This window comes from Sus scrofa, unplaced genomic scaffold (assembly GCF_000003025.6).
Source record: "Sus scrofa isolate TJ Tabasco breed Duroc unplaced genomic scaffold, Sscrofa11.1 Contig1499, whole genome shotgun sequence".
Taxonomy (NCBI): Eukaryota; Metazoa; Chordata; class Mammalia; order Artiodactyla; family Suidae; genus Sus; species Sus scrofa.
Window position 1 is genome coordinate 44,169 of NW_018084893.1, and position 15,574 is coordinate 59,742.

General features: G+C 40.1%; 1 protein-coding gene and 1 pseudogene across 1 annotated transcript; one reads left to right on the plus strand and one right to left on the minus strand.

The window, feature by feature from the left end:
• Nucleotides 1-206: 206 nt before the first annotated feature.
• LOC110258182 (olfactory receptor 491-like) lies at nucleotides 207-1,288 on the plus strand. Its single transcript, XM_021081360.1, has one exon. The coding sequence runs from the start codon at nucleotides 215-217 to the stop codon at nucleotides 1,145-1,147; it is 933 nt and encodes a 310-aa protein (XP_020937019.1). The 5' UTR covers nucleotides 207-214; the 3' UTR covers nucleotides 1,148-1,288.
• A 4,436-nt stretch (nucleotides 1,289-5,724) lies between these two features.
• Nucleotides 5,725-9,884, minus strand: LOC110258183 (annotated as a pseudogene).
• Between the last annotated feature and the right edge of the window lie 5,690 nt (nucleotides 9,885-15,574).

Sequence of the window (15,574 nt, forward strand, 5' to 3'; positions counted from 1 at the left end):
TCACTTGTTCTTCGATACATAACAATTATCCTGTTATGGGAAGAAGAAAGAAACACAAACAAAAATCCCATAAAGCACTCTGTTTACAGGCAGTGCAGAAGAAGAACTTCCTGTGCATGGGTCTGCGGAATAAGCAAAGAAATCTGGGAAAGTGTAGAATGAAAGTATAAACAAACATTCCCATTTCCCTCAACAGGACTAGTTCCCAGGAGAGATGGAGGCTGGAAACCACAGCAGTGTGACAGAGTTCATCCTTTTGGGGCTCACAGAGGACCCTGTGCTTGGTGTCATCTGCTTTGTGATATTTCTAGGCATCTATGTTGTCACCTTAGTAGGCAATAGCAGCATCATTGCTTTGATAAGAAGCTGTGCCCATCTTCACACCCCCATGTACCTCTTTCTTGGCCATTTGGCTTTTGTGGATATTGGTTGTTCCACAGCAGTCACACCTGTGATGCTCATAGGATTCCTTAGACATGGACTGGCCATCACCACTGCTGGCTGTGAAGCCCAGTTCTGTTCTGCGGTCCTGTTTGGGACAACCGAGTGCTTCCTATTGGCCGCCATGGCCTATGACCGCTATGTGGCCATCAGCTTGCCCCTGCTCTACTCCACCCACATGTCCCCAAGAGTCTGTGTCCTCTTACTGGGGGCTTCCTATCTGGGTGGGTGTGTGAATGCTTGGACATTTGCTAGTTGCTTGTTGAGTCTGTCTTTCTGTGGACCAAATCAGATAGACCACTTTTTCTGTGATTTCTCCCCTTTGGTGAAACTTTCCTGCTCACACGTCTCTGTTCTTGAAACTCTCCCTTCCATCTCCTCTGGGTCCATCATCGTGGTCACAGGGATTGTCATAGTTCTCTCTTACATCTACATCCTCATCACCATCCTGAAGATGCCCTCCACTGAAGGAAGACACAAGGCCTTCTCCACCTGCACCTCCCACCTCACAGCCGTTACTCTCTACTATGGAAGTATCACCTTCATTTACGTGATGCCCAAGTCCAGCTACTCCACTGGCCAGAACAAGGTGGTGTCTGTGTTCTACACGGTGGTGATCCCCATGCTGAACCCCCTCATCTACAGCCTCCGGAACAGAGATGTAAAGGAGGCCCTGAGGAAGACCACTCTCAGAGTATCTCAGTAGGACTCTTGCTTAGCATTTTGGGTGATCTATAAATTTTTTAAATACTGTATTAGTTTTAACCAAGACCTAGCAAATGTTGCTTAATTGGGTTAACTTAAGTTTAGGTTAAAATCATGCTTCTTTCAACCCTCACCTTTATTTCCTTGTACACCAAATGGGAGACACCTTAAAATCAGGAATGATCATAGCAATAATTATCACTATTATTAGCACCTGTAGGTTCCAAGCACTTTATTTGTTTTATAGAAGTATAGTTGATTTACAATGTTTCTTCAGTTTCTGTTGTACAGCAAAGGGACCCAATCACACACAGTTTTTCTGTGCTGTACAGAAGGACCCCATTGCCCATCTATTCCAAATGTTATAGTTTCCATGTACCAACCACAAACACCCCATCCATCCCACTCCCGCCTCCCCACCCCCTGGCAAGCACAAGTCTTCTCTACACATCCATGATCTGTCTCTGTTTCGTAGTAGGTTCATCTGTGCCATATTTTTAGATTCCACATAAAAGTGGTACCTTATGGTATTTGTCTTTCTGACGTCACTTAGTATCAGAATCATTAGGTACATCTATGTTGCTGCAAATGGCATTATTTGTCTTTTATGACTGAGTAGTATTCCATTGTATACATGTACCACTTCTTAATCCATTCCTCTGCCGATGGTCATTTATGTTGTGTCCCTATCTTGGCTATTGCGAATAGTGTTGCAATGAACTTACCCGTGCACGTGTCTTTTTCGAGGAAAGTTTTGTCCAGATATATGCCCAAGAGTGGGATTGCTGAGTCATATGGTAGTTCTATGTTTAGTTGTCTGAGAATTCTCCACCCTGTTTTCCACAGTGTTATACCAATTTACACCCCCCCACGCACAGAGTGTAGGAGGGTCCCCTTTCCTCCACCCCTTCTCCATCATTTGTTACATGTTGGCCTGTTAATGATGGCCATTCTGACATGTGTGAGGTGGTGCTCTTGTAGTTCTGATTGGTATTTCTCTAATAATCAGTGATGTTGGGCATTTTTTCATGTTTTTGTTGGCCATCTTTATAACTTCTTTGGAGAAATGTCTATTCAGATCATTTGCCCATTTTTCAATTGGGTTGTTAGTTGTTTTTGCTCTTTCTATTATTTTAGAATTAAACCCTTGTCAGTTGCATCATTTGAAACTATTTACTCCCATTCTGTAGGTTGAATTTTTGGTTTTTAATGGTTTCCTTTGCTGTGCAAAAGCTTGTCAGTTAGATTAGGTCCCCTTGGTTTATTTTTGCTTTTATTTCTGTTGCCTCAGGAGACTGCCCTAAGGAAACATTTGGCCGGTTGATGTCAGAGAATGTTTTGCCTATATTCTCTTCCAGGAGTTTGGTGGTGTCTTGTCTTATGTTTAAGTCTTTAAGCCATTTGGAGTTTATTTTTGTGCATGGTGTGAGGTGAGGGTATGTACCAATTTCATTGATTTACATGCACCTGTCTAGTTTTCCCAGCACCACTAGCTAAAAAGACTGTCGTTTTCAGATTTTTGAAATTAAAACAAAATCAACAGACAGCTTTAAGGGTGCAACATGTTAAACACACCATAATATGCTAGCAATTAGAAAAATAGAGGGGGTGGTGTAACTATATACCCTTATGCACAAGCATAAGGATAAGCCCTGCAAGTAGAGAAAAAACCCATTCAGGACTGAACAGAGGTCCTTGTTTGCTGGTAGGATCTCCCCTTGACTTCAGACTTGAGACAACCCAGAGAGTCTGTCTGTATACAGAAACCACTGACACAGGACAGATAGTAACTGGAAAGATGGCCAGTTCAGATTGTGGGGGCAAGTCTGAAGTGATCAGGGTTGGCTGGAGGCTGGAATACGGCTGCTCAAGTCCAGGAGCAGCAATCTAGAGAGAGAATGGTTAGTGCTTTCTTCTAAAACTGCTTGTTTCCAAACGAGTTCCTAAGAGGCTTTCCCCAAACAGGGTCTAGTCACTTATTTAAAAATTGAAATCAGGAGTTTAGGTTGTGGCTAGCAAGTTACAAACTCAAGCTGTACCCATGAGAATGCAGGTTCAATCCCTTGTCTCACTCAGTGCATCAAGGATCCAGCCTTGCTGTGAGCTGTGGTGTAGTTCACAGACATGGCTAGGATCCTGCATTGCTGTGGCTATGACCTAGGCCAGCAGCTGCAGCTCAGGTTCAACCCCTAGCCTGGGAATTTTCAAATGCCTTATGTGTTGCCCTTTAAAATAGCTAAAAAAAAGGAAAAAATTGAAATCAAATTCACAGTTACCAAAGGGGAGATGTGGAGCAGGAGGGAAAAATTAGGGGTTTGGGGTGGACATATACAGACACTACTATGTGTGAAATAAATGGGTAACAAGGAGCTACTGTAGAGCCCAGGGCAATCTCTTCAATAGGAATCAATATATGTATATGAAGAACCAATTACTTTGCTCTATACCTGAAAGTAACATAGTTTCTTCATCAACTACACTCCAAATGTATTAAAATTTTATTCTACAGTCACTTGCAAATGAAAACCGTTTTTTCCCTAAAATATTTTTAGTTCTCTCTTTCATTTGTAGTATCTATATTATTTTAGAAGTTTATTGTTGTTGAAATACTGACACACAGGATTGCATAAGCTGTAGATGTTCAAAGTGTTGATTTGCCACATTTACGTATTGCAGGACGTTTTCTACTGCAGCACAGCTACAACATTTATCAGATCACATAATTACAGTTTATTTTTTGTGGTGAAACAACTAAGCTCTAGACACAGCAACTTTGAAGTTTATACTCTGGTATTATAGATAATGAGTGTAGTTTTGTGCATTAGCTCTCCAGGACTTAGGCATATCTGCTAGTTCCAAATTTGTACCTTTACAGAACACCTCTTCAATCACCCCTACCTCTCATCCTTTGTTTTTTTGAATGAGTGTAGCTTCTTTAGATTCCACAAATAAGTTCAAATGTACAGTCGTAGTCTTTCTCTGACTTACTTCACTTAGCATAAAGCCTTCGAGCTGTATTCATGTTGTCGCAAATGGCAGGGTTACCTTCTTTCTTGAGGCTGAACAATATTCCATTATGACAAATACATTTATCACAACTTCTTCATCCATTCATTTTCTGACTGATACCTTGGCCGTTTTTATATCTTGGCTACTATAATAATATCACACCATTGCCATAATCATGGGAGTGCAGATATCTCTTCAGACTCCTGTTTTCACTTCCTTCAGATGGATACAACCAGAAGAGGAATTGATGGATCATATAGTAATTCTACTAGTGATATTTTTTATGGCCACACCCACAGCATATGGACGTTACTGGGCCAGGGGTTGCATCCGTGCTGTACCTGCGACCTGAGCTGCAACTGCAGCAATGCCAGATCCTTTAACCCAACATGACAGGCCAGGAATCCAACCTGCATTGGTCCCTGGAGTCGTCCCACAGCCAAGACTAAGAGCCAAGTCTGGCCTCAATTCCTGGATCACGCCATCCTAAGCTGGAGTCAAGTAGCTGTTGCTTTAAACACCAAGGATTAGAGCAGTGTGTGTGCAGTACAGAACACCACCTCCCAGTGTGACACCTGGGAGTGAGAGTTTGGGGTAGCAGAGGCCCAGATCCTGTGGCACTGGCTTTGAAAGAGAAGCAGAAGGAAACTCGGTGTGGGGTGGTGGGGGCTTTTAGTGACGTCTGGAAGGCTCTTAGGGAGACGGTGTGGCCTTGAAGGATAGTGGGGAGAGTATCTCAGGGACTAAAGGCAAGAAGACACTTGCTAAGTCCTGGTAGGAAGTTGGTCGGTATTATCACCTGTGATAACATGAAAATATAAAGGGTACCTCGAACGTTCTTGCATTTGGCTGGGATGCTTTCCAAGAGGAGTATAAAAGCTTCCATCTAGTGCCTCATAGCTGCTTGTGCTAAAGCATGAGAAGAGATACATGAACCGTAGAAGGATTTGTTTGATTTTTGAGACATGGTTAGAAAAAGCATAAGGAAAGCAGGTCTTGCTGGGTTTGAAAATAGGGCTATTTCTCCTCCTTGATGCTTTCCAGGAAAAGAGTCTCAAGGGAAGAAATGGCTCCAGATGAAAGATACAATTGGTGTTGGAGCTGTAGTTTTCAAGACCTCAGGGATGAAGACTCCACTGACCCTGTCAGCTACTCAGGAGTGACTCTTAATGGAACGTTGTCGTCACCTCCTGAAGAAACCCTCCATCCTGCAATATCATCCCACCTGCCCCATTTTCTTGACTCTGACCTCAGCAGTATATGAAAATATTTTTCATTTCGTTGCTTCTTAAATTTATGCCTTCCATCTCCACTGCTGTTACCCCGTTACACTCACCCAAGGCCTTTTAAGATCTTTGTCTTGAATTTGGATGCTTTACCCAGTTATTTCAGTATTTTCTCTGGGCTGGGAGTTCCTTTATTCCAGAAAACCTCTCCTCCCCTTTCCATTGCTATGGTGATGATGTAAACGAGATTATTGCCCAGGAAATACATACAGGACAGTCTTTGATGACATTTCACTAAATCCAGGGCTGGGTGTAACATTTCCTTCTGGCCTCTTACATTTTCTCATGAGGAAAGCATTTGTCTTAGGTTTTCTGGTTTCTCCCAGAAAATGAGGGTGATTGTCCCATAGAACAGAGTGACCGTGGTGAGGTGGGAGGTGCAGGTGGAGAAGGCCTTGTGTCTTCCCTCAGTGGAGGGCATCTTCAGGACAGTGATGAGGATGTAGATGTAGGAAGTGGCTATGACAACCACTGTGACCACAATGATGGAGCCAGATGTAAATGAGGGGACAACAGCAGGAACAGTGATGTCAGAGCAGGAGAGTTCCAGCAAGGGGGCAAAGTCACAGAAGAAATGATTGACCCGATTTGGTCCACAGTAGAGTAAAAAAAGGAAGGAAGCATTAAAGGAGGAAGCATTGAAAATACCACCGATATAAGACACTATGAGTAGCTGAACACAGACTTGTGTGGACATCTTCGTGGAATAGAGCAGTGGGTTGCAGATGGCCACAAAGCGGTCATATGCCATGGCAGCCAGAAGGAAACACTCAACTGTTCCAAAGAAAACAGCTGAACCAAGCTGGGTGGCACATCCAGGATAGGAGATGGTATTTCTTTCCACCAGGAAGTTTACAAGCATATTGGGTGTGACAGAAGATGAATAGCCCATGTCAACAAAAGCCAAGTGGCTTAGGAAAAAATACATGGATGATGGAGCTGAGAAGAGAGTCTGACAAGAATGATTGTGCTGAGATTGCCACATATGGTCACCAGGTAGATACACAGGATGACCACGAAGAGGACGGTTTGAAGGGTTGAGTCATTTGTTAAGCCCAATAAAATGAACTCTGTCACTGAAGTGTGGTTCCCCTCTCCAGGGAACCCATGAGATGACACAGCTGCTGCCCAAATGAACCTGTGATGAAACACTGCATTAGAGAAGTTGTGGTTCAATGATTCCATTTTCACTAATATGTAGATAAGTGAGTATAAGCACATAAATTACCCAAGAGAACTTTGGAGTTGTTTTACTGAAGATTTCAGATTTTGGATGTGTATGTGATGGGTCTTCTATATTTGAAAAATTTCTTCTTAGCAAAAGCACTAGAGAACCTGTTTCAAATGATGTGCATTTAAACATAATGTACTTAATATGACTTCAAATCTAAAGATTTTCTTTTAAAAAGTAAGGCTTATGAGAATAAAAAGGAATGATCAGTATAACAAAAACATTAAATTGTATACCTAAAGGATTATGTTATGCGGACTTAAGTAATAGCTAATATTTACTAAATGCTTACTAAATGATGGACACAATGTTAAGAATTTTATATAATTAGTTCTATTTTAACCCTCATGAAATAATAGTAAATGTTTTTATTCTATTTATGGAAGAAATGGACTCTGACACTATGAAGTAACCTACCTAAGTTTATACAACAAGGGGTAGGATCAAGATGTGAACCCCAGGCAATTTGAACCCAGTCCATTCCTTTCATAACTACACCAAAGTGAAATGAGATAATGCTTACGATGAAGTCGAGTCTCTTGGAAATGGATGGATAACAAATTACCCTTATGCCTCATGACAGCTAATGTGTAAAGATCCACCTAGCTAATCACAGAGTTTACAGCTTCTCTCAGAAAAACAAGACTATGTATTTATAAGGAGAAGTAGAAGTTTCTTGATAGGACAAGGAAGAGATAGAGAGGAATTTCAAATTAAATATATGGATGAAATCATTAATTAAAAACATAATAAATTATTACATATTATAACATTTGCAATTTAAATACTTTTGTGTAAATTTTTGGAAATATCAATCTAATTACTATTGCAAAACATTATATGATTAATAACTAGGATATAATAAAGTACATTTATTCAAACAAATTATTTCCTAATATAACAATGTCTTCTCATTGGAGTATTAGAGGATAAAATAATATTGGTTTCAACATGATATACAACTGAATCAACTCCAGCCTGAAAAGTTAAGAAGTTTACCCAGGTTCACCCAGTGAGTGGCCAGGAAACCTCATTTCCTTGTTTTCTGGATTCATTTTCTTGACTTTGTCCAAAGTGTCTAGTTGCCTGAAAGTTAAAGCCTCTTAGAATAATAAATAGAGGAATTCTTTCCACAAGACAGGTTCAAACAATAAGTCTCCAACACATCTCAAAACTAGAGAATCTATGAGTTTAATGGCCAAGGCCAAGTGTAAACGGTGTTGAAAGAGCATGTGAGTTTCTGACATTTGGGGTGGAAAATGAGGAATCCTAATCTCACGAATTATGCTTGTTTATGCACACTAAACAGACTGTAGAAACTTGGGTTAGTTCAGCCGAGGTTATTTGAGAGCTGTCTGCTGGACTGCATCTGCCCCAGCTTGTGAACACGGATGCCCCTTGCAGTAAAATGTTTTCCGATGGTAAATGAACATCAGCAGGACAGACTAACGCACAAAGGCAAAACCTTACCTCTTGAAATAAGAATTGCTTCATGTTATGGCAATAAATTCAAAGTCATTATTCTTATACAGCAGCCATGCTCTCTTTTATTGTTGTTTGCCTTTGGGGATAAGTCTCTGAAGACGTTAGAGATTCAAACGTGAATCCCAAAGCTCCAGGGATCACGATCCCGTTCTCAAGTGAGTACTGAGCAGCTCACTTCAAACAAAAACAGCTCTGTTTAAGGTTCTGTCGATTCTGAAGGAGTCAATTTTTTCCTTTATGTCTAGATTTCCATGAACTTTCCATTGGTCGTTATTGAGAGTAAAATAATAAATTATCTTATAGCCAAATATTGATTCTAAGCTTACTTTGCTATTTCAGGTTAAGGAATATTAAACATCGAATGTTAGGCAGTAACCTTAACTTTTGTAGTTCCCTGGTGGTTCAGCAGGTTGAGGATCTGGCATTGTCAATGCTGTGATTTGGGTTGCTGCTATGGTCTGGATTTGATCTCTGGCCCAGGAACTTCTGCATGCTGAGGGTGCAGCAAAAAAAAAAAAAAATAGTAATTTTAGCTTCATTTACTCAATGTTCATTCATTTATGTGTTCTATAGTGATATATGTAAAACAGTCCATTAGGCATCTTGGGGAGCATCGGGAGAATGCCATGTGAAGCTGAATTTCAAATAACGGTTATTTAAGAGGTGTATTTTTTCCAGCTGAAGATGTAAGCAGAATATCTTTAAGGTTGTAGGTGGGGGAAGTTCCTTTTGGGTAGGTGGATTATGGATCTGGCACTGTCACTGCCACAGCTTGGGTCACTGCTGTGGCATGGGTTTGATCCTTGGCCTGGGAACTCCCACATACTGCAGGTCCAGCCAGAAAAGAAAAGTTATAGCTTGAGAACAATGAAGGAAAAAGAGGTTTGAATGACTTCCAGATCAGGCAGTCTACGGCCTCAAAAGAAAGACTAGTAGTTCATGGTTTCTTTGCCTAGAAGGATGATGGCAGAAATAGCTCTTTTCAACGTGAAGGCTCAGTCTAAATATTCTTGCTAATCCCAGTTTCAGAAAGTCTTGCCTCACCCTCCTGAAATGCATATGCTTTGACGGATGTGCTACTAACCAAGTTTTCTTCCGACTTTACTCTTTGCTACGCACTGAACTTCATTTCTCATTTCACCCTCACCATACGTTGGTGAGCTAAGTATTCCCATTATCCTAATTTGGGACAGAAGAGAGAATCGAGGCTTAGTTTAAGATACTTGTCCAAATGTACTCCACTGTTTCAATTATATCCAAGTTTAAATTCAGGCCCAACTGAATGCTAGAATGTGGACTCCACATTAAAAGGATCATACATGATGATCAAATGGGATTCATCTCAGGGATGCAAGGAAGGTTCAATGTACACAAATCATTCGGTGTGATGCACCACACTAACAAGTTGCAGAATAAAATATCCCACGATCAGCTCACAGACGCATAAGTTGTTTTTCACAAATTCACTGAGGATAAAAACACTCAACAAAGTAGGTGTAGAAGGAACATACCACACTATAATAAAGGACATCTGCCACTGCTCTCCTCATACTCAATGGAGAAAAGCTGACAGCATTTCCTCTAAGGAACAAGACAAGGATGCCTGTCTCAACACTTCTATTAAAACAGTATTGGAAGTCCCTGCCACATCAATCAGACAAGAAAATAAATGAAGAAATCAAAACTGGAAAGGAAGAAGGAAAACTGCCACCATTTATAGATGACATGATGCTGTATAAAGAATGTGTTTTTTCCCCAATACCCTTTTTTCTGCTGTACAGCATGGTGACCCAGTTACACATACATGTATACATTCTTTTTTCTCACATTATCATGCTCCATCATAAGTGACTAGACATACTTCCCAGTGCTACACAGCAGGATCTCAAGTTTTAAAAAAATTTTGAAAAAAGGATGTGTGTTCTTAACTGCTACTGTCATCTAGTCAATTTCAAGATTTCAGTGCCTCAGTAAAGACCACTGGTTCCCAGCTAGTCCCCACTCTCAACACTCTGCCTAAGTCCCCAACACTGGCTAAACCTAATTCCTGGTCCTGAGCCCCCGGCCAGTACTCACGGTCTTGATTTCCTCACATGTGCTCCCCAGTGACAAACACTGGTGGACCTTACCCAGTAAATTGCTCTCAGATAGGTCCACTTCTCTCCATCTCACCACTGCAGTAGCTGTCCTAATTGATTTTCCTACATGCATAATTGGCCCTCTGCACAGCGGCCATAGTGAGTGATTGCTTAAAGAAATTTAATATATTCACTTTAATGCCATCAAGGAATTACATGTCTTTGTTAAAATGGCTCAGAGAGAAAACAGTGGTCCATTCCCGCTTCCTTTAAATACCCAACACTAAACGTGCAGCAGGGAACCACTTTTGAGTCTATTTCATATTTGATGTTCCTCAATATCTCTAAATAATATGTTTTAATACAAAAAATTGGAATTTCTATAGACATTCCTGCTATTTTCCCCTGTTTATGTAATTTGAACATAATAGGAAAAATTGGTGGCTATTTGAAGTCTGAGAGAATCATTACAGATTTCATTTCTGGAATTTATTTTAAAAAGTCGAGAACAACACAGAAGCATGGAATATCTTTCCAGTTCTTTGAATCCTATTTTATTTCCTTGGTTAATGTTTTATAGTTCTCAGCATATAAGTGTTTCACCACCTTGGTCAAGTTTACTCCTAGGTTATTTGATTTTTGGGGGTGCAATTTTAAAAGGTATTGAATTTTTGTATTCCTTTCTAATATTTCATTGTTATTATACAGAAATGTTATTGATTTCTGAATGTTAATCCTATATCCTGCTACTTTGCTGAATCTGTTGATCAGTTCAAGTAATGTTTGGGTTGAGTCCTTGGGGTTTGCAATTTATAGTATCATATCATCTGCATATAGTGACAGTTTTACCTCTTCTCTTCCTATTTGGATACCTTTCATTGCTTTTCTTTTTCTTTTTCTTTTCTTTTCTTTTTTTTTTTTGTCTGATGGCTGTAGCTAGGACTTCCAATACTATGTTGAATGACAGTGGTGAGAGTGGGCAAGCTTGTCTTGTTCCAGATTTAGTGGGAAGGCTTTCACCCTTTCTCCATTGAGAATTATATTTGCTGTGGGTTTGTCATAATGGCTTTTATTATGTTAATGTATGTTTCTTCTATACCCACTTTGGTAAGAGTTTTGATCGTGAATGGATGTTGGACTTTGTCAGATGCTTTTCCTGCATCTATGGAGAGGATCATGTGGCTTTTGACTTTTCTTTTCTTAATGTGGTGTGTGATGTTGATTGATTTCATGTGTTGAACCATCCTTGTGCACCTGGGATGAATCCCACCTGGTCATGGTGAATGATCTTTTTTTATATGTTGTCGGATTTGGTTGGCTAAATTTTTGTTGAGAAATTTTTTTTTTTGCATCTATATTCATCAAAGATATCGGCCTATATTTTTCTTTCTTGGTGGCATTTTTGCCTTGTTTTGGGAATTAGGGTGATGGTGCATTATAGAATGTCTTTGGGAATGTTCCTTCTTCTTCAGCCTTTGAAAAAATTTAAGGCGGGTGGGTAGAAGTTCCTCTTTGTATATTTGGTAGAATTCGCCTGTGAAGCCATCTGGTCCTGGACTTTGATTTGTAGGGAGTGTTGTATGACATATTCAATTTCATTTTTAGTGATCAGTCTGTCCAGTTGATCCATTTCTTCTTGATTCAGTTTTGGCAGGCTGTAGGTCTCTAGAGAGATGTCCATTTCTTCTAGGTTGTCAAATGTATTGGCAGATGGTAATTCGTAGTATTCTCTCATGGTTTTTTGTATTTCTGTAGTATCCTTTGTGACTTCTCCTTTTCCTTTTCTTGTTTTGTTTACTTGGTTTGTTCTCTCCTCTTCTTGGTGACTCTGGCCAGAGGTTTGTCAATTTTGTTTACCCCCTCAAAGAACCAGCTATTGGTTTGATTGATTTGGTCTATTGTTTTCTGAATCTCTATTTTATTTGATTTCCTCTCTGATCGTTATGTTTTCCTTCCTTCTGCTGACTTTGGGTTTTGTTTGTTCTTTTTCTAATTCATTTAAGTGTTGGGTTAAGTTGTCCGCTTTGAGATTTTTTCTTCTTTTTTGAGAGAGGCCTGTATTGCTATGAATTTCCCTCTGAGCACTGCTTTTGTGGCATCCCATAGATTTTGAGTGGTTGTGTCTTCATTCTCATTTGTCTCGAGTATTTTAATTTCCCTCTTGATTTTCTCATTGACCCATTGGTTTTTTATTATTTATTTTTATTTTATTTTTGTCTTTTTGTGTTTTCTTGAGCCGCTCCTGTGGCATATGGAGGTTCCCAGGCTAGGGGTCTAATCGGAGTTATAGCCACCGGCCTACACCAGAGGCACAGCAACGCGTGATCCGAGCCATGTCTGCAACCTACACCACAGCTCATGGCAACGCCGATCCTTAACCCACTGAGCAAGGCAGGGATCGAACCCACAACCTCATGTTTCCTAGTCAGATTCGTTAACCACTGTGCCACGATGGGAACTCCCCCATTGGTTTTTAATAGCATGTTGTTTAGTTTTCATGTAGTCAGCTTTTTTTTTTTTTCTCATTTCTTTTCCTGTGGTTGATTTCTAGTTGCATGCCATTGTGGTCAGAGAAGATACTTGAAATAATTTCTATACTCTTTAAATTTGTTGAGGTTAGCTTTGTGCCCCAGTATGTGATCTATCCTTGAGCATGTTCCAGGTGCACTTTAGAGGAATGTATATTCTGATGTTTTTGGATGTAATGTTCTGAAAATGTCGATGAGTCTAACTTTTCTATTGTGTCCTTTAGGATCTCTGTTGCCTTATTGATTTTCTGTCTAGAGGATCTGTCCATTGATGTGAGTGTGGTGTTAAAGTCTCCTACTGTGATAGTATTCCCATCTGTTGCTCCTTTTATGTCTGTTAGTAATTATTGTAGGTAATGGGCTTCTCCTATATTAGGGGCATATATATTGATGATTGTAATGTCCTCTTCTTGAATGAATCCTTAACCATTAAACAGCGTCCTTCTTTGTCTTTCTTTATGGCCTTCGTTTTAAAGTCTATTCTGTCTGATATGAGTATTGAAACTCCTGCTGTCCTGTCTTGACCAATGGCATGAAATATCTTTTCCCATCCCCTCACTTTCGTCAATATGTGTCCTTGCCCTAAGGTGAGTTTCTTGTAGACAGCAGATGGTAGGTTTTTTCTTTTTTATCCAATCTGCCACTCTGCGTCTTTTGATTGGAGCATTCAGTCCACTGACATTTAAGGTGATTATTGATAGATATGTATTTATTGCCATTTTAGACCTTGTTTTCCAGTCAATTCTGTGTTTCACTTTTCTTCTTCTCTTTTTCTAGTTGGATGGTTTCCATTTATTTTATGCTTGAATACTTTTCAGTTTTTTGAATGTATTGTTCGGTTTGATTTGTGGTAGCCCTGTTTTTCCCTTCCTATCTCTACTTGCTTTTGCCTGTTACTCATATAGGCTCAAACATTATTTTTTAAAAATATCTATATTTCTTACTTTCCTTTCCCAGATTGTATGATATTGAAGTCATTTTTTTTTTTAACATCTTCATGTTGAGATCTCTATGCTGGCTTATTTACTGACTGCTTTCCAATTATGATTTCCTCCATCCTAATTCTTTGTTTTTCTCTTTTTTTTCTCTCTCTCTTTTTTATTTTTTTAACTTAGAGAAGCCATTTTAGAATGGGTTTTAGTATTGCTGTACTATTTTAGCTTTTGTATGCTGCAGAAATTCTTTCTTTCCCCTTCTATTTAAATGATATTCTTGCCAGATACAGTATTCTAGGTTACAATGTTTTCCTCTCAGCACTTAAATATATCTTGCCACTCCCTCTGGCTGTAGTGCCTCTGTACAAAAGTCAGCTGATACCCTTATGGGGTTTCCTTATAATTCATGCTTTGCTTTTCTCTTGCTGCCTTTAGAATCCTCGCTTTATCTTTAAATTTGCCATTTTTATTATACTATGTCTTGATGTGAGCCTGTTTGGGTTCACTTGTTTGGGCCCCTCTGTGCTTCCTGTATCTTGATATCAGTATCCTTTAGATTTGGAAAGTTCAGCCATAATTTCTTCAAACATATTTTATGGTATTTTTGTCTTTTTCTAGGGCTGCACCTTGGCATAGGGAGTTTCCCAGGCTAGGGTTTTAATCAGACCTATAGCCATCAGCCTACACCACAGCCACAGCAATGCCATATCTGAGCCATATCTATGATCTACACCAGAGCTCACGGCAATGCCGGATCCTTAAACCACTGATCAAGGCCAGGGATCGAACCCGCAACCTCACGGTTCTTAGTTGGTTTTGTTAACCACTGAGCCACGACGGGAACTCCTCTTCCAATACAGTTTCCAATCCCCTTTTCTTTTTCTTCACCTCCTGGGAATTCCTATTATGCATAGATTGGCCTGCTTTATTTATCCCATAGGTCTGTTATATTGGCATTCATGTTTTTTCCATTTGGTTTTCTGTCTTGCTATCCCAGTTGGGGTGAATTTCCGTTATTCTATTGTCCATATCACTAATACATTCCTTCTGCATTATGCATTCTGGTCTTTATTGCCTTTTAGCTCAGTTTGTATCTTGGCAAACGAATGCTCTAGTTTTTCTTGGCTCCTCCTTATATTTTCTAGTTCTTTCTAAAGGAAGCTCTCTTAATTCCTTCAGTGTTTTCACTACCTCCGTTTGACTCAATGTCTCAGCTGCAGAGGTCTGTTTCATTGTTGACTGCTTTAGGTGAATTTTTCTGTTGCTTTAACTGGGATGGTTTCTGAGCTTCTTCATCTTGCTTTGTTTTTTTTTTCTGTGGTCTTGGGGGCAAACTGTAGTCTTGCAAGGCTACAAGGTACATATTCTATGCAAAATAACCCTTTTGTACTTTTGCCGGGTTACTTTTTTTTTTGGAGTGGACGTTTGGATATTGCTGTCTCTTTCTTTGGTGTGAGCAGGCTGTTATCCCCAGGATGCTCAGTGTGTTTTCAGGGAGAAGGAGGCAATGGGTAGGGCCAGTAATCAGTTCCTGGTCATTGGGCTGTCAATATCAGTAAGGACCTGCAGGAAGGTGGCACAGGCTGTTTCTAGTTGCAGGTCCCTGGAAAGTGGGGATAAGCTCTAGTCAGATCTTCAAGTGACCAGAGCATTTGGCAGTAGCAACAGGAAAGTGCATGAGTTCCCAGGGGAGTGAGAGCCATGACAGCTTGTGTTTGATTGCAATGCCCTCCTCTGAGGTGATTTGAATCACAGGTGGTGCCTGTTCAGGGACCCTATTGAGAGCAGACCATGACTGTCTCTTGAGTCAGTGATAACTGTGGTGGTTTGCCCCGCACCTGTAGACCATGCATGAAGCATCCTGTCTCACTTAGCC

Coding starts and splice junctions, on each gene's coding strand:
- LOC110258182 (XM_021081360.1), top strand. CDS start 215: ATGGAGGCTGGAAACCACAGCAGTGTGACAGAGTTCATCCTTTTGGGG.